The sequence below is a fragment of the Carcharodon carcharias genome, chromosome 6 (assembly GCF_017639515.1).
Source record: "Carcharodon carcharias isolate sCarCar2 chromosome 6, sCarCar2.pri, whole genome shotgun sequence".
In the NCBI taxonomy this organism is placed as follows: Eukaryota; Metazoa; Chordata; class Chondrichthyes; order Lamniformes; family Lamnidae; genus Carcharodon; species Carcharodon carcharias.
Genome location: NC_054472.1, coordinates 123283715 through 123310204, shown reverse-complemented (window position 1 = coordinate 123310204; position 26490 = coordinate 123283715). Strand labels below are relative to the sequence as shown.

Here is a 26490-nt window from a genome sequence, read left to right as displayed (position 1 = left end):
CTGCAGCATTTGTCTGTTTAAATCTGAAGCTTGGAGCCTTCCTCTCTGCCCTTCCCTCTTAACTTCATTAGCAGGACCTTTTCCAGGTCCCTGTCCTTCCTTTGACTAAAAGGTCTTCTTGGGACTTTCTCCTGTTTCACTCCCCTGGATTTTTGTAGCCTTTTCTTTCGCATGGGACTTGATATCTGTTCCCTTTGCTCCAGTCTCTCCTGGCAGCTACTTTCAACTAACTTTAGCTTGGGACTGGTTATATACCCCTTCTAGGTTACTTCTGCTTCACAGCTGTCTTCAAACCAACTGATCTCCTCTCCAACAGCTTCCAAAACAAACTGCTGTTTCTAGCTTTTCTGTGTGTGTGTCTGTGGGAGGGATCTGCCTCCCTGGGCCCCTGTTGCTGGGCAACAGTCCAATTCTTCTACCCTTGTTTGTTTAACTTAGCTTAAGTTGTAAAACTCTCATTAGAAATGCAGGCACCTTATTTGAAGTGAACCTAAAACTCAATTTGAGCTTTCTTAACACACAAATACAGAAATACAAATCAAACTTAACATTAAAGCTAAAACTCATTCCTGACACCTATAAATACCAATGCAACTTACTTAAACTGTCTCTATTTCCTAACAATTGGTTCACACACCAGGACAAAACTGCCTTGCTGCTTTTCAACTAGTGCTGTAAGATTCTTTACATTGGAGTGAAAAGGTACACAGAGCCTTGGTTTAATGTTTCATCTGAAAGATGGCACCTCTGATATCACATCACTCCCTCAGTACTACACTGAAATGTTAGCTTAGATTATGTGCTGAAGTCTCAGAATTGATAAGAATGTTTCCACTAATCAAATGCTGACACAAGAAAAATTGTACTGCTGCAGTTATGGGCAGTATTTTATGGTCCCATCATGGCTGGGACTGAGCTGTAAAATGAGGTGAGCCATTCAGAAGTCCATTGACTTCGGCGGATCTGTAAAATTCTGCCAGTGTAAAATTCCACCCTCCATTTCTTAACTTTTTGCCTCCTCCAATTTTGTCTCTGATATTCTCCCTTGCCTTTTGTGGGCTCCAGACCGTTACTCCACCGAGCACATTGGCTTTCTGGTAACTCAAGAGTTCTATGGTAATGCAAAGCCAATTTATACAATAAGGCCACACAAGTTCTGTGATGAGTAAAAGCAGATTTTGTCCAGTCATCAGAGTCACAGAGAGACTCTGGACTCTGTCTGGATGCTCTCAGATAAGAAACATTGGAAACATTAGTGTAGAAAGCAGAAATCCATAGAAAGTATCCAGTAGCTAGCACTCATGGGAATATCGTGGTGGATCTCATTGCATTTGGCAAGTAATGGGATCACCAGATAGTACATTAAGTGGAAGCTAAACACAGAGTGAATGCCAATCATAGAATCTGAGTTGTTAAGTTCAATTATTCCTCAGTTAACTCAGCACAGATCAAAAATCGAACTGGCAACGTGTCATGTCGCAGGGCATTAGCTGTGCCAACTGAACCGCTAGGACAGCTTAACATGCAGATTTTGTTTTAGAAATTAAACAAAATCAATTCTTTAGAACTTACTTTTTGAAAGGCATGGCAAATGGAGCTGATCAGATACTAAATGGTGATCATACTTACACAACTGTATCCCAACCAGTCTTCTGGGGAGGAGGAAAAGGAAAAAATGAGTGAATTAAAAAGCTAAATGTGGAGATAACTTTACCAAATGCTCTACTTAGTTTTGTTTTCTTTTGCGTCTAATTCTGCCATCTGGTTCTATTTCAGATGTGACTTTGATGACACTGCCCAATATCGGGCTTCAGCCATGAATGCAAAGGGAGAGCTTTCAGCTTTTGCATCAATTGTGGTAAAAAGTATGTCCACAAAATGAATTTTTCACGTTAATCTGCTTTAGTAGCTTGAATATAGTTTTGCACCAACAAACCTCCATCTGTTTCTTATTTGTTTCAGGATTCAAGGGAGAGCATGGTGATTTCTCATTCCATCCTGGAAGATTTGCACCTCCTTCTTGTAGGTATCATATTTATTAGTATAACCAGCTTGAATGTAGTTACTTACTCCTGGATTAAAAAAAAACAGGATAATATCTGCCCGATCTGTTGACATGCACAAAAGTTCATCCAATAATCTGTAGACTTTAAAACCTGAAACTTGGGGCAGTATCATCCCAGATTTGCACAAAGTGCGGGAGCGGGTGGGAAAAAAGTTTGTTTTCCCCGCCAGTTGCAATGGTGGGTTTTCATGCCATATCGTCTCATTCCCGCCTCATTCATTATGCAACCACAAGAAACATGCCTTATTGCTGGCGGGAGCCTCCGATTTGCATGCCATGCCATTACCTCACCTCTTGCTCATGCAGGGCGCCATATTTAAATTGCAGCCACGCACACACTTCTCAATGCTTGCAGCCAAGGACTGCTGCAGTGAGCACATGGCCCCAAAAATCAGGAAAAACGGAGCCCCCCCCGATTCAGTGAGGACATCTTCTGGACGCCCTGGAGGCCTGCTACAATGTCCTCTGCCCCCGCTCTGGCCACAGGAGGCCCATCAATCTCACCACTCCAGCTTGAGAAACGGTGGCAGAGGTGGTCATTGCCAATGCTACACAAGAAGTCAGCCACCCAATGCACAAAACGGATGAATGATCTCATCTATGCTGCCAGGGTAAGGCAACCATCTTTTCACTCTAAACCTACATACTCACAAGCCCATCACACATTCACTGGCGTCTCACTCACTGCCAGCCCAAGGGACATCACCACTCTCTTTCTCACACACACCCTCACATCTCCATCTGGCCTCATCTCTTATGGAGACTGCTTCCTCAGGTCACTTGCACAGCTCAACATATGCCCCCACACACACCCTGGGATACCCCCCCCCCCCCTTCCCCAGTACAGCCCCCACACTGCTGCCTCTTCCCTTGCCTAAGGCCACATCTCCCCTTCCCCAAGCAAGCCCCAGTCCTGCAGCCAGTGAAAAGCCACCACCACCTTACGGCTGGCCTGAAAGGTAGAGACCTGACCGTGAGCCCCCTAAAAGTGATGTGATGCTCCTTGTGAAACCTGGTGCTGATGACTGCATGTTTTGCCTGAAGCAAGGTAGTTAAACAAACCTCAACCTCAAAGTCCTGAGCAAAGTGCAGCCCACCAGGTGCACATTGCTTATGTACAGTTGTGAAATACGTCGGCGTGCAATCCTGCCTATGTGCCCGGATGGTCCAGCATGGGGGGCATGATTTCAATGAGCTGGGCTTATAATGAGATGTTAAAGCATTGAATTAGGTTTCCGATGGCGGGAAATGCTACCTGCCATTGATGGGTGAAGAGGATGATTGCAAACTGGTTTAACGATGGTGTAAAACCAAATGTTGGCTTTCTCAGCATATTATCCCCCCTCCACTTGCCATGACGCCCGATGCCAAAGGGTCTGGAAAATTCCAGCCTTGGCATTACCTAACTAAGATATTTTATACAGTTTTCTGCTCTTTTCAACTTTTTTGATACACTGGCTCTTCATAGCTTTCTAAATTAAAAATGACATTGCAACCAGTTAATAATGAATTCTGTGGTTGCTGATACTGGGCCACTTCTGGTTTGGTCGATTACAGAGGGTGCAATATGCAGAACACAACCAAAATATCATTCAACGTATTTGAAGAGAAAAGCACAAAGAACTCCAGGCTGTAGAATGTCAGATCATTAGTTGACGTTGTGAACTTTATGCAATAGAAAAAAATAGCTTAATTTAAAATAAACCTTAAAACATTAGACTTCAACACTAGACAGGTTTGAAAAAAACATTGGTAAGGTTGAATCAGTGATACTAAGGCATAATTTCCATAAAAAACAAGAAAAAAATGAATGTTTTACATCTGAAGTAAAAACAAACTATGCTGGAAAGCACGACTGGCTGATCAGCATTTTGAAGAGACCTATGGATTGATGTATTGCGCTTTTGTCTTCCTTAGAACTGATGAACGTCAGGACGGGGAAAGTGATGGACATAGCAGTTTTCAATTCTTGTGACCATTGATTATTCTCCTCTACCCTCTGTTTTGAGAATGTCTTGACATCCCTGTAGTCTAACCATAAGCATTTTTCTAGCCTGACTCTACAAGCTCTGAACAATGAACAGACCTAAAATATAAATCTTTCTTTCTCTTTCAGATGTGGATCAACCTCATTTTTAACTCCAGCGCTTTTTATTTTGGACCTTTTTGTAACTTAGTACATTTAGACCTGAGGTTTTAACATTAAGAAAATATTATCATTATAAACGTAGTTTCATTTAGTTGTGCAGTCTAGTGGCATTTTATTGTATCTGAATTTACCATACAAAATTTTGGTGTATTATATTGACAAATAAGATCAATATCATTTTTTTTCTGTTCCATAAAACTGCCATGCCTTTGCATTTCATTAAAATAACTAAAGTACAAAAATGTCATAACTTTAAATCACTCCAAAAATAACCTGGGCACATTCTGTTAATGAACACTTTATTCCATGTAATAAATAGGTTGTCAGCCTGCCTTATTACCAATACCACCAGTGGTTTGGTTGATTGTTGCTAAATATGTGCCCATATCACACTGGTACAATTGGTTCTAACCTTAGCCTTGCTAACTTACGGCAGTAGCTGCCAAAGGGTTTGTGAATGGAAAATAAAGATGATATCCTATCTTGTACTGGACAGATCTGGCAAACCATATACCCAATTGTAAACCTTCCATGTGTTGAAAATAATGCCTGGAGAGCGCAACTCACTAACTGTTTGCAGAATATCCCAATTCTAAGTAACTGCTCGCAAGGACATCTATCAAGAATTACTTGTGAGAATTAGAAAGGGAACAATGAAAGAAAATGAAATGAAACAAAATACTACAGTGAAAGGAAAGTGCTAAAAAAATAATTAAACTTCTTTTTTGAACAGATGACTTTTTCCCTGGTGATGCTCATATGAAGTTTGATGTGCATATCGTTGATAAGTTTGAGGTGTCATTTGGTAAGGAAGGAGACACGGTGAGCTTGGGCTGCACTGTTATCGTTCACCCCAACCTAAAGCGATTCCAGCCAGAGATCCAGTGGTGGCGCGATGGTAAGTGTTGTCTGTGTGTTGGAGGAATCGTCATGAAATTGCAGTTAATTGGCAAGGCACGAAAGATCAAACCACTTAAAAACAGTTACTTAATTATCTCGCCTCCTCCCTAACAGCATGGAATATTACTGAAGTATATGCAGTGCTCATACCCTGGCCCCCACTTCCCCATTTCCCCCCGCACCCACCACCGTATCTCATCAAAGTGTCCAATCTTCATGTGCGAGCTTATGGCCAGGATTTTACAGTCGGCGTATGGGGCGGACCTGACACGCCAGCACGAAAAATGATGCGCGATGATGTCGGGCATGCGTCCCAACATCATCACGCTGTCTTGCGATGTTTTGTTTGGCGGGTGCACGCCGATAATTAAAAGGCCTATTAAGGCCATTAAGGAACTGATTAATTTTAAATTTACACTGCCCACCCAATCTAACAGTTGGTGGGCAGGCGAAAAGGCCAAGCGGCCTTTACATTTTTTAGGAATCCTCATCCACGAGCTGGATGACGTTTCCTAAATCTTTTACAAATAGAATAAAAACTTTTTTTGAAAAATACAAACATGTCCCATCTCATGTGACGCAGTCACATGAGGGGAAATGTTTCATTACATTTTTATTACATTTAATTATTTTTTTCAAAAGCGCTTCAATCTCCATGAAGCAGCTTCATGCTCTGACTCTCCCTCCTCCCCCCGCCCGCACAAGTAGTGCTCAGCATTACCACTCGTGTATTACGCTGGGCAGGCCTTAATTGGCCCACCCGCGTAAAATGGCGTTGCGAAGTTGATATTGGGCGGCAGTCGGCTCTGCGACCACCCCCGCCTGCTCCTGCTGAACCTGCCCAACATGGGAAAAATTCAGGCCTATAGATAATGAGTAACAGCAAGCTCTTTGACTGTGGGATCTTGCCACTAAATCCAAACACAAAGACAATAAATAAAAAACATCTAGAATTGTAATCTCTTTGTATTAAGCTCCATACTTGCTCTACTCTTACAATTCTACCCTTCTCCATTTTATTTGCCAGGTGTTCAGTTACAGGCATCTGAATGGGTTCAAATGCACTGGAGCGGTGAAACTGCCACACTGACTTTTACTCACCTAAACAAAGAGGATGAAGGATTGTACACCATGCGTGTGTTGACAAAATCTGGCTATGAACAACATAGTGCATATGTGTTTGTCAGAGGTACGTGTGCAAATAAACATGTCAGCCCATATGTCATGCGGGAGCCTGGACAGCAGCTGACAGCAGGCTTTCCCACTATGTGAGTCATCAAGTTCAGCCCAATCTTAGTCTCACTCAGCTCCACATCGTGCACTTAGCAGTAGGAATTACTAAATAATGAGAAGCTGTTTTCTGCCATGCAGCCACGCCCCATAACTAGAGGCACTGAGAGCAATTGTAGTATTTCTGCCATCACCAAGGTTGCAAACGACAAACTCAGCACGAGCAGTGATTGTAGTTGGTGTCCTTCTAATCTGATAGGGAACAGCGCCGCAGTAAGTGTGCATTTAACAAGTGAACAGGCTTCAGGTATTTGCTATGCCTGCTACATTGGACAGTAAATACTGCAATCTGTGAGAGAAATGCATTGGACATTGTCAGATAGGAAAATAGGAGCAGGAGTAGGCCATTCAGCCCATTGAGCCTGCTTTGCCATGCCAGACAATCATGGCTGATCATCCACTGCAATGCCTTTTCCCTACATTATCCCCATATCCCTTTAGCCATCATATTTAAAAATCTGTCAATCTCTATTTGAACATGCTCAATGACTGAGCTTCCACAGCCCTCTAGGTAGAGAATTCTAAAGATTCACAACTCTGAGTAAGTAAATTCTCCTCATGAACTGGTCATCAGCTCCTTGGATAATGGCATGAGACTGCTTTAGGGCAAATAGAATGCATTGTATCCTGCACTTGAATCTGTTGAATTGCTAAGTCCCTTTTCGTTGACAGTGGCCCAGGTGCTTGCTATATTGCTGCTGCATTTCCCAGAAATGAGAGAAACAATTGTTAAGTGGGAAGTGGTTAATTAACATAGCCAATGTAATCAGAAAGCTTGTGTCTCATTTACAGATACTGATGCAGAAGTTGCAGGGGCCCCAGCAGCTCCTTTAGATGTCTATTGCTTAGATGCCAATAAGGATTACGTAATTGTAACTTGGAAACAGCCAGCAGTTGACGGTGGTAGCTCCATCCTTGGTTATTTTGTTGACAGGTGAGTGGCGAAAGAACAAAACAAAAACAGAATTACCTGGAAAAACTCAGCAGGTGTGGCAGCATTGGCCGAGAAGAAAAGAGTTGACATTTCGAGTCCTCTTGACCCTTCAACAGAACTGAGTGAATATTAGGAGACGGGTGAAATTTAAGCTGGTTTAAGGTGGGGGGCGGGGGAGAGAAGTGGGGCGGGGGGGGGTGGTGTGTTTGCAGGGACAAGCAAGCAGTGATAGGAGCAGATAATCAAAAGATGTCACAGACAAAAGAACAAAGAGGTGTTGAAGGTGGTGATATTATCTAAACGAATGTGCTAATTAAGAATGGATGGCAGGACACGCAAGGTACAGCTCTAGTGGGGGTGGGGTGGAAAGGCTAAAAGGCATAAAAGATATAGATTTAAAAATAATGAAAATAGGTGGGAAAAGAAAAATCTATATAAGTTATTGGAAAAAACAAAAGGAAGGGGGAAGAAATGGAAAGGGGGTGGGGATGGAGGAGGGAGTTCAAGATCTAAAGTTGTTGAATTCAGTATTCAGTCCAGAAGGCTGTAAAGTGCCTAGTCGGAAGATGAGGTGCTGTTCCTCCAGTTTGCATTGGGCTTCACTGGAACAATGCAGCAAGCCAAGGACAGACATGTGGGTAAGAGAGTAGGGTGGAGTGTTAAAATGGCAAGTGACAGGGAGGTTTGGGTCTTTCTTGCGGACAGACCGCAGGTGTTCTGCAAAGCGGTCTGTCCGCAAGAAGGACCCAAACCTCCCTGTCTCCGTAAAAATTCTCCTCATCTCAATCCTAAATGGCTAATCTATTCTGAGACTGTGACTCCTAATTCTAGACTCCCCAGCCAGGGTAACATCTTCCCAGCATCCACCCCCATCAAGCCCCTTAAGAGTTTTATAAGTTTTACACATCTCATTCTTCTAAATTCCAAGGAACAAAGGCTTAGTCTACTTAATCTCTCCTAAAGGACAATCCCCTCTTCAAAGGAATCAATCTATTGAATCTTTATTGCACTCACTCTAAGATTTGTATATCCTTTCTGAGGTAAGGAGACCAAAACTGTACACACTACTATAGGTGTGGTCTCACCAAGGCCCTATACAATTGTAGCATGACTTCTTCATTCTTATCCTCCTGTCCCTTGGTAATAAAGGCAAATGTACCATTCGGTTTCCTAAATGCTTGCTGTACCTGCACATTAACTTCCTGTGATTCATTTGCAAGCACATCCAGGTCCCTCAGAAGGCCAACATTTCCAGGCTCTCACTATTGAAAAATATTCTGCTCTTCTATTTTTTTCCCCCAAAGTGGATAACTTCACACTTTCCCACATTATATTCTATAAGCCGTGTTCTTGCCCATTCATTTAACCTGTCTATATTTCTTTGCAGCCTTTTTGTGTCCTCGTCACAACTTACTTTCCCACCTAACATGGTCAGCAAAATTGGACATGTTACACTCAGTATCTTCAACTAAGTAATTGATATATCTCTCCTTCTTCTGTCCCTTTAGCTCTCTGTCTTACTCCACTGTCCTTTTGGGTGGCATGTAGATGGTATCATTGTGATGTAGCAGACAGAAGAGTCACTAATGGCTACAGGCTGCTTTTAGGATGTGAGTTCTGCAAATGATGCAAAAACCATAGAAATTTCAGTGACTAAGAAACAAAAGGCAATGCAAATAATTTCAGAAAACATTTTAGCAATTTACTGGAACTGGTGGCTAGATTATGCAACCTTTGGGGTGATATGTTTTCACCTTAACATCACCCTTGAAAATACTTGTCATAGCACCACCTGCAGGAGTAACAGCTGGAACTTAAGTGAATTTTTAATGAAATGTACATTCCACATACTAAATTTAATATATTTTGCAAATATTTCCAAAGTTTTAGTTTTGAGATTTTTGAGTGTGAGCTTGTGCAACGTTGCATTTTAGGTGAATAATAAAAACACCAACTTTCCCCCATCCTTGTTATAAAGTGCCAGTCGTTGATAGGGCTGTGTCACTACAGACCCAATTTTCTATGCTTGCTCGTGCTAACCAAACTTGGCTCAATAGCAGAACCTTCCAGAGTTATCTTTTACTTTCTGAGCTTCCACCTGAAAATGTACATTTGGATGAGGTACCAGAAGCTCTTTATTCTGCAAGCAAGTAGCACTGAAAAAAAGTGTGTTTAGACAGTATATAAATGTCCTTACATGTGTTGCACAACTGTAGTCTGCAATATTTTTGTACATTAGTGATGGCAGAATGATTTCAGAATGGTAATTGACTACCTCCACTAGATTTTCTGTTTGTTCCTGCAAACAACTTAATTTCTTTGCTTACAGATGTGAAGTGGGAACCAGCCATTGGATTCAGTGTAATGACACCCCAGTGAAGTTTGCCCGCTTCCCTGTCACTGGCTTGGTAGAAGGTCGTTCTTACATCTTCCGTGTACGTGCTGTCAATCATGTTGGAATTAGCAGGCCATCCCGTGTATCTGAGCCTGTAGCAGCCTTGGATCCTTCTGATAGAGCAAGGCTGAAGGGTATGTCTTTTTTCTCAATGATTGTTTACTCTGAGAGAGGAACTCATTAAAGAGTGACTCTTTTGATATCTTCATTGTTTGGCAATGCTCTTAATGTGAACGACAACAGGCCAAATAGCAACTCCAACTTTCGCTACTCAGAGTGAATCTACGCTGCATGTAAAGTGATAGAAAGAAAAAGTAAAGCACACCAAAGCTGTTGCAATCCTCTGTGGTATGGTAGCACAGTACATTAGAGCGCCAAGACCTGGTGCCATCGAAACAGTGAAACAAAGATTTGATCTACCATGCGAATGAGTTCCTGAATCAGTGAATCAGCCTGAGGGTGGGATCTCCTTACTGATTGATGGAACGCAGGGAGGATGAATTCATGTGTCACCTGGTGTCTGGCCCAGAGCAGTGTTTGAAACATACCTGGTTTCTTATATATCAAAAATATACAAACATCACGCCTGTCTAGTGCTAGTTGATTTATCATTAAGCTGCACAGGGACAGACAAGGTACAGGGAAGAGTTAAGTGCTTTGGCCAGGGTTGATTTTATTCTCCCTGGAAGAGACACGATGGGGCAAGGCCCTTTTTCTCCACAGTGATGCATGCAAGGGGGAGTTTCATTGAGTCAGGCTCATTTCCAGCTCTGTGGTAGAGGAAGTGAGTGCCTTGACCTGTTCTGTCCTCAAACAGAATTTGGAGGCCAATGCATGTCATAAATCTACTGGCCCCATTTTGAAGCAATATCTCCACATTAAAGCCAATTAAATTAATTTAAAATAAGCCACTGATGAACTGTTCTAAATTCCTGCTCTTTATTTCTTATCTTCTGTTCAGTTTTTAATCCAATTTCCTATTCTTTCTCTAAGTTCTCACTCTTTAACCTCCTCCGATAGTCGCCAGTGTGTAACTTTGTCAAAGGCTTTCTGAAAGTTCATGTACACCACAGCTACTGCATTTCCCCCAGTGAGCGGAATCCCTCCGTCCCAGCAGCAGTGGGAAGTTTGGTGAGCGGGGGGCCTAATTTAGCATGAGGTCAAAAATCAGTTTCCCAACATCAGGATGAACTTTTGAAATTCCATTCTTGGGACTTTAAAGGCACGTTAAAGGTGGGTTCAGCTTCCTGTCGAACAATACCAGGAAGCTCTTTTGCAAGCATTAGCATGAAATGCATGCTCATTAAAAGGCCACCTTGCCAGAATTAAATTTCCCATCCAAATTAAGGTTTCTGCTAGTCAGAAATTACTTCGTTCACTTCCATGACAGTATATAAGTGGTGTGCACCTGGCATGCTTCACTTCTTCCATGGCTTTGAGGTGAGTAGACGCTGCTTTGACCTTCTTGGGGCCAGCTTATTCCCTGATTCATATCGGGTGCCAGTAGGACAAGCTGTGTGAAGGCTGGACATGGGAGGCAGGCAAATGGTGGAAGGGGTTTTGTAGGGTGGAGTGGAAATTGGATGTGGGAGGCAGGGGAAGGGGGGAAGGGGGAAGGGGGAGGATTCTCCAGGTAAAGAAAGAGACTGTTCAGGAAAGACTATCCGGGAAAGGGGAGGAAGTAGCAAGGGAATGTGAGGATGTAATGACATGGGATAGAGGAAAGGGCCTGAGGTCGGGGGATACTGTGGATGGGTGGGGAGGATGATGGGAGAGAGCCAGGATAGTGGGAGAGAGATGGTCCTAGAGGGAGGGATGCATGGAGTCAATGGTGGGGTTCTGGGAGTTGAACTGAGGGTACTGGTCTGGGAAGAGAACAGTCACAGTTAGTGGAGAGAGTGGGATACAGTAGGGTGGCAGGTCCAGGGTGATAGCCAGGAATGTGAAGGTGTCATGGGTGTGGGTCATGGGAAGTGGACTACACAGGTGGCTCAGATAATGGGAGGGGTCAAGGTCAGGGTGGGCATGGGGACAGTTACAGGTATCCGCTCTGGAGGGGAGAGAAGGCATGTCGAAGTGGATGGTAATAATGTTCAGGCTAACTGGAGGACATTCAAAGATGACAGAGGGGAGAGGAATGGTGATAATGAGTGGGCGAAGGGTGATGGAAGGAAGTTGGAGGGTGACAGGGGGAGGGTGGAAGGCTGTGGAGTGAGTCTGAAAATTAACAGCACCATTTTTCAAGTAACAAGAATGCAACACATTCCATGTAAAACTGTGATACCTAGAATTGGGTGGAGGGACTTTTCGGGTAGGTGGAGTTCAAGGTCAGCACAATTGGCCAACCTAATAATCATGAGGCAACTGGATGTCTACAATGCTCAGTTATGTTCTCCTCTCTATGGTGAAGCCCACATTGCAGCAGGTTTGTTCCTGACTCATGGGTCTCATAACATCGAAATCCCAGCAAGATGTGGAGCTGCGGTTCATTCTGTGCGATTTGCCATCTGCTGCTGTCAGAGGCAGGGATGAAGGGAGGGAGGGAGCTTGAAGCCTCCAAGGGGCATGGCCTGAAGGACGGCAGCAAACTCCCGACTCCAAACCTCTATCCTCCCAGGAGAATGGTCATGGCGACAAGGGCTCACGCGGTTAGTACGTTGCCAAGGCAATGGTTTCTCTATAAAGCCTTGAGGTGGTGGAGGCAAGCTGAATAGTGTCAGAGGGAGGATTCGCACACATGGCTCTCATCACCCTGGTCAAAGAGCTCTCCATATGCAGTCAGGTACAAACGGGAGGAACACCCATCTCTGCTTCTCCAGGATATCCTTCAACAGGAAGGGATGGGGTGGGGATGCCATGTCTAGGAGGAAACCAGGCACAGGGCTTAGCCCTGGCTTGGTGGCTCTGAGATGGAGGCAAACCTGTAAAGAATATCCTTCAATTCATTCATCAATCCACTGAGGCCTGGATGATGTAGGCTTCAGGCAACCCTGCTTTGCCACTGGCTCTCATCCAGGTAAGGAGAAGTAGGGCCTGTTGCAGGTTGGCACAGGGCTAGGAGAAGCAATGGCCCGAACAGCAAGAGGCAGCGGTCTCAAGAAGGTCAGGATGCTGGCAAACAGGGTCCACTGCAATAACGAGCAATGGCCGACCATGGGTATATCGCAGGCGATGCAGCTATCCACAAATGAGTGAAAGGCAAAGCTGGAGGCGCCTTAGAATGATCTGGAATGTGGTTGCCTACATCTGTCAGCTTCTCCACAATGACCTATGGCTGCAAGGACTTGGAGTCCCATGCCAGTGGCATTGAAGATCACCGCCACCATAAACTCTTTTCCAGTGGATCCTTCCGGGGTTCCACTGGGGACCTATGTCGCATCTCCCATTCAGCGACACACAGGTGCTCCCTGGAGGTGACAGATGCCTTGTTCAGGAGACTGCACCAATTTGTTCAATTCCACCTCGATCCCGAAAGCCAGGCTGCTAGAACATTGGGATTTGCAACAATCGCAGGTTTCCTGCAAATGTAGAGTGTAATTGACTGCACACATGTAGCCTTGAGAGCACCCTGGCAACAGCCAGTCTCGCTCATCAATAGAAAAGGATTCCACTCTTTGAACTCATATGTGATCACAGAAGGCAAATCCTGTGTGTTTGTGCTTGGTTCCCAGGAAGCTCTCACAATGCCTACATTCTGACCCACTCGCATGTGTCACAAGTTTTTTGAAGGACCTCGGCAATTTCATGGCTGGTTCCTTGGGGATAAGGGATGCTCCCAGAAGACTTGGATGGTAACGCCAATTCACCGTTTGCAAATTGCTGCGGAGGAGAGCTACAATATTGCCACCAGATCCGTGATTGAGCAGATGATTGGCCTCGTAAAGATGAGGCTCAGATGTTTGGACCACTCAGGCAGGCTCTCCAGTACTCATCACAATGTCCAGGATCATTGTTGCCTGCTGCACCCTGCACAAGCTAACGCTACAAAGTGGTGGTGGGAGGGTTGCTTGGCTGAGGGAGACACGGAGGACTGAGATGCCACCTCATTAGGGGAAGGGGATGGAGCTGACGAGTGCCAGGATGTCGACGAGCCATATGCAGAGGCATAGCAGGGCAGACAGGCAGACACTGATAGGCAGAGTAAGCTGCTGACACACTTCTTTAACTTTTTTGTTTTCTATCCTCTGCTGGCTGGAAGGCCCCAGCTCCTTTTCGGTTACAGACAATATACTTTGTTTTACTGTACCTTGATTTGTGATAGCTGAATTAAATTGCACTAGTTACCATCTGCCCTGCTGTTGATTTGATCCTCTGCATGCACCAAACTGTGCTGATATGAGAGCCCTGGCACTAAATGCGTGCATTAGAACCTGCACAGTACTCCATTCTACCGCAACCTCAGGCACCTGTAAGGAGAAATGAGATTTTAACCTTGCGCTTCCAAAGTTCGTGTACACAGCAACTTGGAAGTATTAACAAATCTTACCTCAGCAGTTGACACTTATGTCAACCTCACACCTGCTGACAAAGGGAAGTTAACCTGGCAGAGAGCTCTTTCAGGCAGAGGCAGACAAATGGGTCCACAGGGAGGAGCAGCATAAAAACACCATTTTGCCCCTCAAGATCATTCCTCCATGCAGATTAATCAGGAAATATGGTGTTCCTGCCCCCCAATCACCACTTGCCCCTAGTAAACCCATATCCCTTTACATCGTCATCATGCTGAGAAGTTTTAAGGTTGCTTTGCAGTCCACTCACAGAGAGTGCCTCACCTACACTATGAATTGCCTAGTTGCAACCAATCCAGAGCCTCCACTCGCTGAGACTCCTACAAGTCTCAGTCCTAGGTGGTCTTAGGAGTAGTGTGAGACTGTGATATATCATTGTAGACACCCCAGCCAAGGTAAACATCTTCCCTACATGGAGCATGCAGAGCCCTTTAGAGCTGCTGAGGCTTCACATGGATAGCCTAATAGTTATTGGCATGGTCCAGCACACAGGCCCATTCTACTGTCTCTCACCTCATGTACTAAAATCCAGGTCCTTCAATGAGGTCTGATGCACTTTGGTTGCAAACCCTTTATGCGAGGTCTACCGCCACCCTTGCTAAGGAGACGAGCAGGCCAAACAAATCCCCAAGTGAGGTCTGACAAAGGCTTCAGTCAACTGCACAAACACCTCTTCAAACCTACATCCAAATCCCTCTTGCAATCAAGGCTCACTTGCATAATACCTCCTTACTTGCAGCCTTCACCTGCATGTTATCTCAAAATGACAAATCACCAAGGAAGGCCATTCAAGATTGGATGTGCCCACCACAGTTTTCTCCAAATATGTAGGTCAGCCTGGTTTTCTACTGTTAAGGAGACAGTGTAGAGCTTCAATCTCTTAGCCCTGAAGCTTCATATCTGGTGTTCCTTGCCACTCACATAGACTGAAATCGCCTCACGTACCCGTGACATCCACCCACATCTGACATCAGAGCAACAGCAGCAGGAGATGCAGTGACCTTGCTGAACATGTTTTCAGAAGTTAGAACATGATGAGCTGCAAGCAATGGCTTTCATGATGCTTGCCCAGGCCATACACTCACAAATGACGGCCACTGCTTAATCATGCACATGTGGGATTATTTAATAATCATTATGTTGATAATGTGAGAGAACTGTATCTATAGAAGTTCATTATCAGACTCTGAAAGGTATCCCAATTCCACACCCTTAAATGCCTGCAACCACTGAAGCAACTAGCGGCAAGATGGAATCCAGGAAACTTCCAAACAGTGCAAGTGAACATATATTTACAAGTGCCAAAACTATATACAATGGTTGTACACCAATGCCACCTGTGTAGCTTGAATACTTCTTAATCTTTTATTGCCTACTAATATGTCTAGGTGCAGCCCTAACATCCAAAGCTGAGGTGGCGGCAGACTGCTGACTGCTATGCCCCGTTGAGTGTGTTGACTTTGGTGGGTGTCCTCTGGTGGCCAGAAGACCTAGAGGTCCCCGGCCTGCTAATGGTCTTCTGCTCAGTTGCAGGGGCACCCCCTTAGCCTGCTGGAGGTGATGGGGTCACTAGCAGAGGGGAGATAGAGCACCAGGGCAACCTTGGAATGTCCTGTGATGAAGCCCCAGGGGTGCCTGGCTGGTGCTTCTCCTCCCTGTGGGTGTCCCTGACTCGCTGAGGCACCTTGAGGGAGGTAGACATGTCCCATCCCGTCTCACCGAAGCACTGCTGTACTGCACCCATGGCTAGAGTGATGGAATGGAGGTCCGAGTGCATATCCAGCAGCCATTGTACATTCTGCTGAACCTAGGTCTCTAAGGTGGCCGCCATCCTTTCCATGGAAGTGCTTGCATGCTGGAGCCAGAACAGCAGACAGAGCATGAACGGACTCCTCCAGCCTTCAGTCCAGTCTGTGCATAGCCTCTGGCATCATTACCTGATATTCCCCTGCCTGTGTCTGCATCTTCAACATGTCTCCTAAGGCCTGGACAGCCTGGAGAGGAGTCTGCAGGGAGGTTTCACTGAACCGTGGGGCCACATGTTGTCTTTTCTGTGACATTCTGGACTCGGCAGAATCTTAAATGACCACCAGACTGAAGCTCCTGGTCTGCAGTGAGTGAATGGCTGTCTGGGTATCCTTTAAATATGGCGCCTGGACTTTCGATCCCATAACCTGCTGGTGGGGACAATGACTTCCAGCACAACCCAGCCATGAGACTTGCCGTGTTCCTCGCGGTTGCATAGGTAATGAGCTGAACAACGCAATTTGCATGTGCTCAGCCATCCTGCCTCCCAGCAGAAATCATTCTCACTTCCACGCCTGCCACCGCACTTAGGCTGGAATTTTCTGGCCCCTCCCATTGGTGGGATCTTCTGGTCCCACTGAAGATAATGGGTGTTTGAATGGCTTGGCACATCCACTGCAGTGGAACCCGCTGCGGCAGGGCTGGAAAATTCCAGCCCTAGACTCCAGAACGGAAGATTCCGCCCACTCTATCTGTCTCCTCTTCAAAGAAATGCAGAATTTTGTTATTAAAAAATGCAGCTAATGGCTTTAGATTTAAACATATATTCTATTTAATGCTATAGGAATGCACATTTTCCAAAGTTTGGTTAATTCTTTCCACCTATCTTTACCTACACAATAAAAAGGTTTTGAAAACTCTTCTTCAGGTTTGTTTAAAACTGTGTTTTATCTATTTAATTATCAGGAATGCCATTAGCCCCATGGACGGGACAGATTATTGTAACAGAAGAAGAACCAACAGGTAAAGAATATGTCTTTTCCTAATCTGTGAGATCAAACTCAACCTGTAACAATATGGAATCAATCAAAACACTTTTTTCTAACATGAGTTCAAATCCCACTATGGTACCTGGTGTAATTTCCTCACAACATTTAAGAAGTATTTAGATGAGCACTTGAAATGCCATAGCATACAGGGCTATGGGCCAAGTGCTGGAAAATGGGATTAGAATAGATGGGTGCTTGATGGCTGGCATGGACACGATGGGCCGAAGGGCCTGTTTCTGTGCTGTATAACTCTGGCTATGTATTTTCCATTTTTTTTCTCAGAAGATTTTATTGAACTTTGAGAATGGGGATTATTAGTCTTAATTGAGGGAGATTTTAACTTTTGGGTAGGTGACTCATGGGGCCAGCCAGCTCCCACCCCAGTGACAAAGAGACCAGAACCGTTTTGAAGCCCGAGCCTCATTTAGCTGGAACCAACAAGATGTAGGTGCCAAATGGGCACCAAGTGGGCCCTCCCAATGAAGTTTATTTAGCTTGGGCTGAGTTAATGTCAGCTATTATCAAAATAAATCCTGGGGAAGGCTGTGATTATAAGGGAGGGGGGGGTTTGCCAAAGGCCTTCAGCATTTTTTGTTGGGCCCATAGATGCATTCCTGCAATGCTAAGGAAGAGGAAAGGAGGTTTCTAAAATTTGAAGGCCTGTTTTGATAAAGTCAGTTGGTTGTACTTGACTAATTACCTGAGCAACAATTGTAAAAATTTAAATATTTAATTAAGTTTTTAAAAGCCATACCACACCACAGCAATTTTCCAACCTCCCTCCCCCCACCAGCCTCCCACCCTTCAGCTGGGGCAGCCCAGCTGCACTGTAATTGGACTTAGCACCTGCCTTTCATATGGAAATAACTGAGCTCAGGAAATTGTCCAGAGTCAGGGAAATGCAGACAAGGTGGAAATCCAGTGTGCCAAAGCTCCACAGTAGCCAAGCAGGGACATTAAGACATGAGTGTCTGCAGGTATTTTGAGCCTAGCAGCATCAGAGCCTTTCTCTGCATGATGATCAGGAGGGGAAATCTCTGGACAATTTTTCACCTCTGAAGTAAACAGTTGTTGTTCCACTCCTATCCCAACAGAGGGTGTAGTGCCTGGACAACCTATAGAACTTACTGTGACTGAAGCCACCAAGAATTATGTTGTCCTCAGTTGGAAACCTCCTGGTCAACGAGGCCATGAAGGAATCATGTATTACGTAGAAAAGGTAAATACCTCAACACAAATAGTCATTTGGTAGTACAGAACTTGGGTATTGCTGAAACAAGAGACATTCTTTGTTGAAGTATTTTGTCTTGCACTCATCATTGGTACTTTCTTGTGAATTGTCCTGATGAGTGCAAGCTTCGACAAAAAATGTCTTTTGTTTCAGCAATACCTCAAGACACTTGTGGAAAAAAGTTACGCAGTTCCCAAATATGTTTAAATGTGCATGAGTAAAATTGTGTTGTGAAATATTAACCTATGATCATCATATCACTTTTGTATGAGATTCCTTTGGCTGCTTTCTTTTTTACAAAGGAATTAAGCTATTTAAGAAAAATCCAGTCAAGTTTTACTGATGCAAAATTTAGGTGGGACTATGTAGGTATGTATCACTATTTTCTCAGTGTACTCGAAGCATTAAATTGCCACCTTTTCTAAAATGGCTTTATAAAGGGTATTAACATGAAGAGAGTACTGTATTATCCATACCAAGCCAATTTTCAAACCACTTTTTATGTTGATAAAATTAATTATAGTCAAATATTTAACCTTCCAGTCTGGACATATTACTATAGCTTTTATTTAGCATCAAAGCAGCATCTCTAAAATATTGGCAATTACGTTTATAATTGTTTACAGATAAGCGACATGTTGTTAAATGTTGCATCAGATATCATTGTGTCACTTGTTCATGACATCATCACGTGACATAATACCCAGCTGTTCAGGCTTTTCATCTTTTCTACTGCCACTGGTGAATCTGTTGGGATCATACTCATATCCGTGTTACTGGGAAGTTTCTAGCAGTATTTGCATTATCATCCTGGGTTGCCTCTTTTGGGTGGGTTGGTAAGGAGGGAAAAGATGGCTCGATCAGAAGAATTAACATTTATTCTTCCCAGTAACATGGAAATGAATCTGATCCCAGTAGATTCTCCAGTGGCAGTACTCACAGGGAAAATCCAGCCCTAAGTGAGTCATCAACTGGTTTGATTGAAAGCACTCTACTTCCCAACTAGTAGCTATTTTAACTATTATGAATTTGCCTTTCTTACTCCTGAACTTTTATGCTCACTTGCCCTTTCTTGGCTTGTTTGCATTAGTGTGTTGCAGGCACCGAGGAGTGGCAGAGGGTTAACCCAGAGATCCCCGTGAAGTCTCCGCGGTTCGCATTGTTTGATCTGGCTGAGGGTAAATCATATCGTTTCCGTGTCCGCTCTGCTAACTCTGCTGGCATTGGTGAGCCTTCTGAGGCAACAGAATTTACTGAAGTAACAGACAAACTTGGTAAGTGTGAACAATACAACCTTAACTGACCTGGCCTGCCCACTTTACCATATTACCCTACAATAATTGCTGCCAGGATGTCACCATTTCCTGATCAGAATTGTACACAGTACTCCAGGTAGGGTTTGGAGCAAGTGCTTTGTACTTTGTTAATTATCCCATCCTGTGACTTATGCTCTGTCTGCCTGAGTGTACAACCTAAATCTTGTTGGTTCTTTTTATTGTTGCTGCTGCACACTCTTTTTCATGTGGCGCCAATCTTCTCAAAAACAGAATAATGAGATTGGACCTGAGAAAAAAAGTTTACATTTGCCCCACAAATTCTGAAGGACGAAGCTTTAAAGTATTTGATTCTAGAGTATCCCTTTAAAACTAAATGCGTAGAAATACAGTTGGCAATTATCTTCAATCAATGGTCAATCATACAGAGTATAAGGTCTCTGAGATGAGTCAAAACAACCACGTTCATTTCAATACTTTCTAAGTTTTTGCCTTTTTTCTTTCAGATGTTCCAAAGCCTCCTACTCATGTTGTGCCTTCGAGGAATACAGACACTTCTATGGTAGTCACTTGGGAAGAGTCAAAAGATGCAAAAGAGTTGGTTGGATACTACATTGAAGCAAGCATCAGTGGATCTGGAAAATGGGAACCATGCAACAACAAACCAGTGAAAGGAAAAAGGTAGGCTTGAAGGCCATTAGAGAGCCTTACAAAAATAAAGCAGGAAGTGATAAGATAGGATCAAAATGAATGAGATGGAGGGAAAATGAGTGTGTGTGAAGAGTGTTAGATTCAGAATTTGTCAGTGAGCATTTAGATAGTCTTACTGCACTTTAAACCTTGCTGGGGAACCATAGAGAGGCTGATGCCACTTATGCCTAATTGGAACTTGTGTGTGAATTAAAGAGAGAAAAAACACTAAGACAGATATAAGAATGAGGTACCTTTTTGTGCTCCATAGATGTATTGTTTCAGCTACTGCTCTTCATATCTGAAGACTTCAATGTACAGAACATATCATGCTGGGAATGGAGAAAATGCCTATAATAACACCAAACCCTTTCTATTTGTCATGTTGACTGGTTCTGCATCATGCACCCTATTTGTTTGATATTTTCTCATATTTCATTTAATTTTCTTATATTTTGGATGAACAGGGTATCACCAGACCACGATCGAACAAGTGCAACATTATTCATCTAAATCGATCGAGATTGAGAGCACCTTGGTATCAGCTGGCAGGGTCAGGCAGTTTGAGATTGGTCGCTGGCCGTTTCAAAGCTGCCACCCCCATTAAAAGGAGTAGAACAGCATATAAGCCCTCATCATCAATGACATGACCAGTGACTTCAGAGAAAGAAAACATAAAACTATGTGGTTTTTTGGGCAGAAAAGTGCTGGTGGAATAATTTGAATAGAAAGTACTCCACTTAAATTTTCCTTTCCTTGTAAACCTATAAGAGATGGATTTTTTATGTTAGTTATGTTGGGATTGAATAAAAAATCATGGCCCCTTTCAACTCTCCCCCACCACTACCCTCCCCATTTAGGTTGCAGCACAAACAGGTTAGGAATCTGCTCATTCTAGATTCCACCCAAATTCCCAAGCCTCACCCAGTCAACTTTGCCATGCTGATCCAACCCAGGAATTTTGCTCCATTATTTTAGATGGGTTAACGTCTTTGCTAAAGACAAATCAATTTCATATAAAAGCATCAACATGTTTACAGTGGGGTTGTCAACCTTACCCAATTGTTGAGTCTCCAGGAATAGAAGGTTAATCTCCTGGGCATTGCTGCTATTGAGGGAGGTCAAGGGGTCACAGGACCTTAAGCGGGGATGGGGTCACCTGAAGTCATAAGGGGGCTTCCGATGGAGGTGCCCACCACCCCGCCTGAGATCTAAGTCCGTTTATCTTTGGGTGAATCCTCTCACCAGCCTAAAAATTGAGGCTGGATGGGAAACGGCCCTTGGCCACTTAAGGGCCTCAATTGGGACAAGGGCGGGTAGCCCGTCCGAGGCCTTGCCCAGCCCAGTGTAAAATCGCTGCGAGGTTGGGGCAGGCAGGAACCCAGATGGAATCGTGTTCCTTCAATTTCACGCTCACCCCTGTCGAAAAACCCACTGGTGGGGGTGCGTGTAATTCAGACCAGATTTACCCACTGAATGAAAACTCTTGTGTATACAGGTACTTGTAGCCATAAAAAGTAAGAAAAATATTAATTGAAACATGAATAAAAAATTACTGTGACACATCTTTATAAATCTATAAAAATAATTATCAATGTTGGAAATAATTTTGTTTTATAGGTTTATTTGTCATGGGCTACAAACCGGACAGTTATACAAGTTCCAAGTCAGGGCTGTCAATGCAGCCGGGCTGAGTCAATTCTCACCCGAGTCTGAGGCACTGGAAGTCAAAGCTGCTTTAGGTAGGTAATGACATTTAAACTGTTGTCATATGCAACTGTCATTTTTAAATGTGCATTTACTTAGTTTTAAAAATACATTTACTTATTTTTGAAAATACATTTATTTATTTTTGGTGGATTTAGTTTGAACATTCATCTACTTATCTTTGAAAGTGTATTTATTTATTTCTGGAAATGAAATAATTTACTTCTGGAAGTGCATTTATTGATTTTTGAATTTGCTGTTTAATTAATGACACACTGTTTTCACAGTGCCATCTGTATCACTTTATCATCCCTGATGCCATAAGTCGTTGTTCTGATCATGCACTGTGCCTGTATCACATGGAAAGCATATTCTTTTCCATTGAGCCTATCCATTAGCCACTGTAAGAAACCTCACATGAGTCTGCTTCACAGTCATATGTTCCAAAGCTTACCTGAACCATGGATTACCAACTTTGCTCCAGCATAACGTAATGTATCCCATAAAACACCACCATGTGCATATCTTATTCATACCTAAAGTCATCTAACTTCTTTTCTGATCTGCATCTACTACAGTTTTTGCTTGTTGCCTGTTTAACAATACAAGAGCACATTTAATGCCTGTTCCCAACACTGCTGATGCCTGCTTTAACAGATTGTTTTGTCTCATGTAAGCAAACATTTAATGAGCTCTATTAGGTGTGTGAAATGCCCACACTGCAATATCCTGCGTTTATCAAAAACTAATCCATGCACCTCCTACTCATTACCATTTAGCATTTTCATGTTAGGTTTAAATAAATCAATTAGTGTGTTAATAAATCTAAATTAGATATTTAATTATTAATGAGCATTGCGGCCCTTCAACCCAGTTCCAGTTCAATAAACAATTAGTTTACTGAGCAACTTGTGAGATCTTTTGTTCGGCATTAGATACAACAGTATAATTACGATGATTAGATTACATAGCATTGGTGTAATAAATACAAGTATTTAATAAGACAAATTACTGAAACAACTTATTTTTTTCATTTACTAAATATTTTATGATGCTATTAAATCTGCCAAGGTATTGCTCATGAATAGCTTTGTCAGCTAGATTCCATACATCTTAACTGTACTGAACTGGTGTTGCTGTTTTAGTTTTCAGTTAGGTGTTGCAGTTATCTTTGAAGACATTATTTGTCATGGCAGGAGTTGAACTAGGAACGGTTAGGGGTGAGTTTCAGGCTGAGAGACTAAGGTCAGATGGGTTTTACTGGTGCTACTTGTGGAGCATTTAACACTTCTTAGAAGGGAGGCATATGAGCATTTGGGAGATATTGGTGGGGTTTTCCGTCCATCTGAAGAGATTTAGGGCCCAATTGAATTGCTGCTTGTGACTGTGTACTGTAGCTCTGTTTTTCTTGTCGTCTTCTCTGATACTCCATCCTTTCTCTCTGTCTCTCTCCCTCTCTCTTTCAAGCTATTTTTGCAAGTTATTTTTCACTTGTACCTCTTACTGTTACTTTCCCTCTTTTCCCTGCGGATGAAATTGATCCTTGCCAGCATTGTAAAACGTGCTTGCGAGCAAATCTGGAATCCTTTAAATGGTGTCTGATTTCCTTTCCATAGAATCGTAGAACCATAGAAAAGTTACAGCACAGAAGGAGGCCATTTGGCCTATCTTGTCCATACCAGCCCGAGGACACCCAGGTGCCCTTTCTAATCCCATCTTCCTGCACCCGGCCCATAGCCCTGCAGTTTACAGCACTTAAGGTGCAGATCTAGGTACTTTTTAAAAGAGTTTAGAGTTTCTGCCTCTACCACCAACTTGGGCAGCGAATTCCAGACACCCACCACCCTATGCGGAAAAAAGTTCTTCCTCATGTCTCCCCTACACCTTCTGCCACTTATCTTGAATCTATGTCCCCTGGTTCTAGAATTCTTCACCAAGGGAAACAATTTTATCCTGTCCACTCTATCTATTCCCCTCATAATTTTGTATGCCTCAATCAAGTCACCTCTCAGCCTTCTTTGTTCTAAGGAAAATAACACCAACCTATCCAATCTCTCCTCATAGCTACACTTTTCTAACCCTGGCAACATTTTTGTAAACCTCCTCTACACTCTCTCCAGAGCTATTACGTCTTTCCTGTAACGTGGTGACCAGAACTACACACAATACTCCAGTTGTGGCCTCACCAGTGTTTTATACAATTCCAACATTATATCCTTACTTTTATATTCTATACCTCTGCCAGTGAAGGAGAGCATTCCATATGCCTTCTTTACAACCTTGTCAACATGAACTGCTGCCTTCAGGGACCCGTCTACTTGTATGCCAAGATCTCTCACTTCATCTACCCCTCTTAGTATATTCCCATTTATTGTGTAATCCCTATAACTGTTTGACCTCCCTAAATGTATGACCTCACACTTCTATATGTTAAAATCCATCTGCCACTTTACCGCCCACTCTACCAACCCATCTATATCATTTTGGAGATTATGGCTATCCTCTACACTATCCACTACTTGGCCAATCTTTGTGTCATCTGCAAATTTCCCAAATGTGCCCCCCCACCTTCACGTCCAAATTGTTAATATATAACACAAACAGCAAGTCCCAACACCGAACCCTATGGAACACCACTTGAGACAACTTTCCATTCATAAGGGCATCCATCGACCATTACCCTTTGTTTCCTGTTACAAAGCCAACCTTTTATCCAGTTTGCCCCATTACCTTGAATCCCATGGGCTTTTACTTTCCTGACCAATCTGCCATGTGGGACCTTGTCAAATGCCTTGCTAAAATCCATGTACACAACATCCACTGCACTACCTTCATCAACCCTTCTTGTCACTTCCTCAAAGAATTCAGTCAAATTTGTGAGGCAAGACTTTCCTTTAACAAATCCATGTTGACCATCCCTGACTAGTCCAAACCTTTCCACATGATAATTAATCCTATTTCTCAGGATTGATTCTACTAATTTGCTCACCACTGATGTAAAACTAACTGGCCCATAATTGTTTGGAATTTCCTTTGATCCCTTTTTAAACAATGGAACTACGTTTGCATTTCTGCAGTCCTCTGGTACCTCCCCTGTATCTAGTGAAGATTGGAAAATCATCCTCAGAGCATCTGCTATCTCCTCCCTGACTTCCTTCAGCAGCCTCGGAAACAATCCATCTGGCCCTGGTGACTTATCAACTTTCAAGGATTTCAACCCTTCGAGTACTTCCTCTTTCTTTATGACTATACCGTCCAATGTCTCGCAGCATTCCTCCTGGACTACTACATCAACATCCTCCCTTTCCTTTGTAAACACGGAGACAAAATATTCATTTAAAATCCTTCCCACAGCCTCTGCATCTACACACAAGTTTCCATCTTCATCTCTGATAGGTCCCACTTTTTCCTTAACTAACCTTTTAGCATTAATGTATTGGTAAAACATCTTTGGGTTATCTTTAACTTTACTTGCTAATCTTTTTTCATGCCCTCTCTTTGATTTCCTTATTTCCTTTTTCACTTCGTCCTTGCACTTCCTATATTTGTCTAGGCCATCTGCAGTGCTTAGTTCTTTGTGCCTATCGTATGCTTTCTTTTTCTGTTTGATCTTACCCTGTATTCCTTGAGATAACCAGGGGGGTCTAGATTTGGCAGTACCACTCTTATTTTTGGAGGGGACATGTCTGCTTTGTACAATTAGGATCTCGCTTTTTAGTGCTTCCCACTGGTTTTCCACTGTTTTATCCTCCAGCAGTGTTGTCAAATCCACCTTAGCCAAGTCCCTTCTCACTTCTGCAAAATTTGCTTTCCCCCAGTTCAAGACTTTTACTCCTGCCTTATCTCTGTCCCTTTCCATGGTAATGCTAAATCTAACTGAACTGTGATCACTGTCCTTGATATGGTTGCCAACTGTCACTTCACCCACTTGCCCTTCTTCGTTCCCCAAGACTAGGTCTAGAATTGCATCTCCTCTCATTGGGTTTGTCACTAATTGGTTGAAAAAAATTTCCTGGATACACTGCATGAAATTTTCTCCCTCAATTCCCCTTATATTGTTTGAATCCCAGTTGACATTAGGATAGTTGAAGTCTCCTACTATTATTGCCCTCTTGTTCTTACAAGCAGAAATTTGCCTACATATTTGTTCTTCTATCTTCCTTTCACTATTTGGGGGTCTGTATTTTACTCCCAGTAGTGTGACTGCGCCTTTTTTATTTCTAAGCTTAATCCATAAAGCCTCATTTGTTGACCCATTTAGTATATCATCCCTTCTCACAACTGGAATTGATTCTTTAACCATTAGTGCTACCCCTCCTTTTTTTTTTCCTACTCTATCATGTCTGAAGACTCTATAACCAGGGATATTAAGCTGCCAGTTTTGTCCCTCCTTTAGCCAGTTCTCCGTTATAGCAAAGACATCCTGCTGCCATTGTCTACCTGTGCCCTTAACTCATCTACCTTGTTTGTAATACTCCTTGCATTGAAGTATAAACAGTTTAACCCTGTCAATTTCCCTTGCTGGACACTTTTTAAACTTTGTTTCTCCTTT

At 43.2% G+C, this 26490-nt stretch overlaps 1 protein-coding gene across 3 annotated transcripts in view; it reads left to right on the top strand.

Moving 5' to 3' along the window:
- Positions 1–26490, top strand: part of myom1b (myomesin 1b) — a 220854-nt gene that overhangs the window by 75282 nt on the left and 119082 nt on the right. For all 3 annotated transcript variants that reach the window (XM_041190639.1, XM_041190638.1, XM_041190640.1), the window contains exons 7-17: positions 1777–1865; positions 1963–2022; positions 4948–5112; positions 6142–6303; positions 7197–7338; positions 9668–9867; positions 16954–17010; positions 18131–18255; positions 19358–19541; positions 20048–20222; positions 21852–21973. In XM_041190639.1, the coding sequence (XP_041046573.1) occupies positions 1777–1865; positions 1963–2022; positions 4948–5112; positions 6142–6303; positions 7197–7338; positions 9668–9867; positions 16954–17010; positions 18131–18255; positions 19358–19541; positions 20048–20222; positions 21852–21973 (1481 nt within the window). The remainder of the gene's footprint in view (positions 1–1776; positions 1866–1962; positions 2023–4947; positions 5113–6141; positions 6304–7196; positions 7339–9667; positions 9868–16953; positions 17011–18130; positions 18256–19357; positions 19542–20047; positions 20223–21851; positions 21974–26490) is intronic.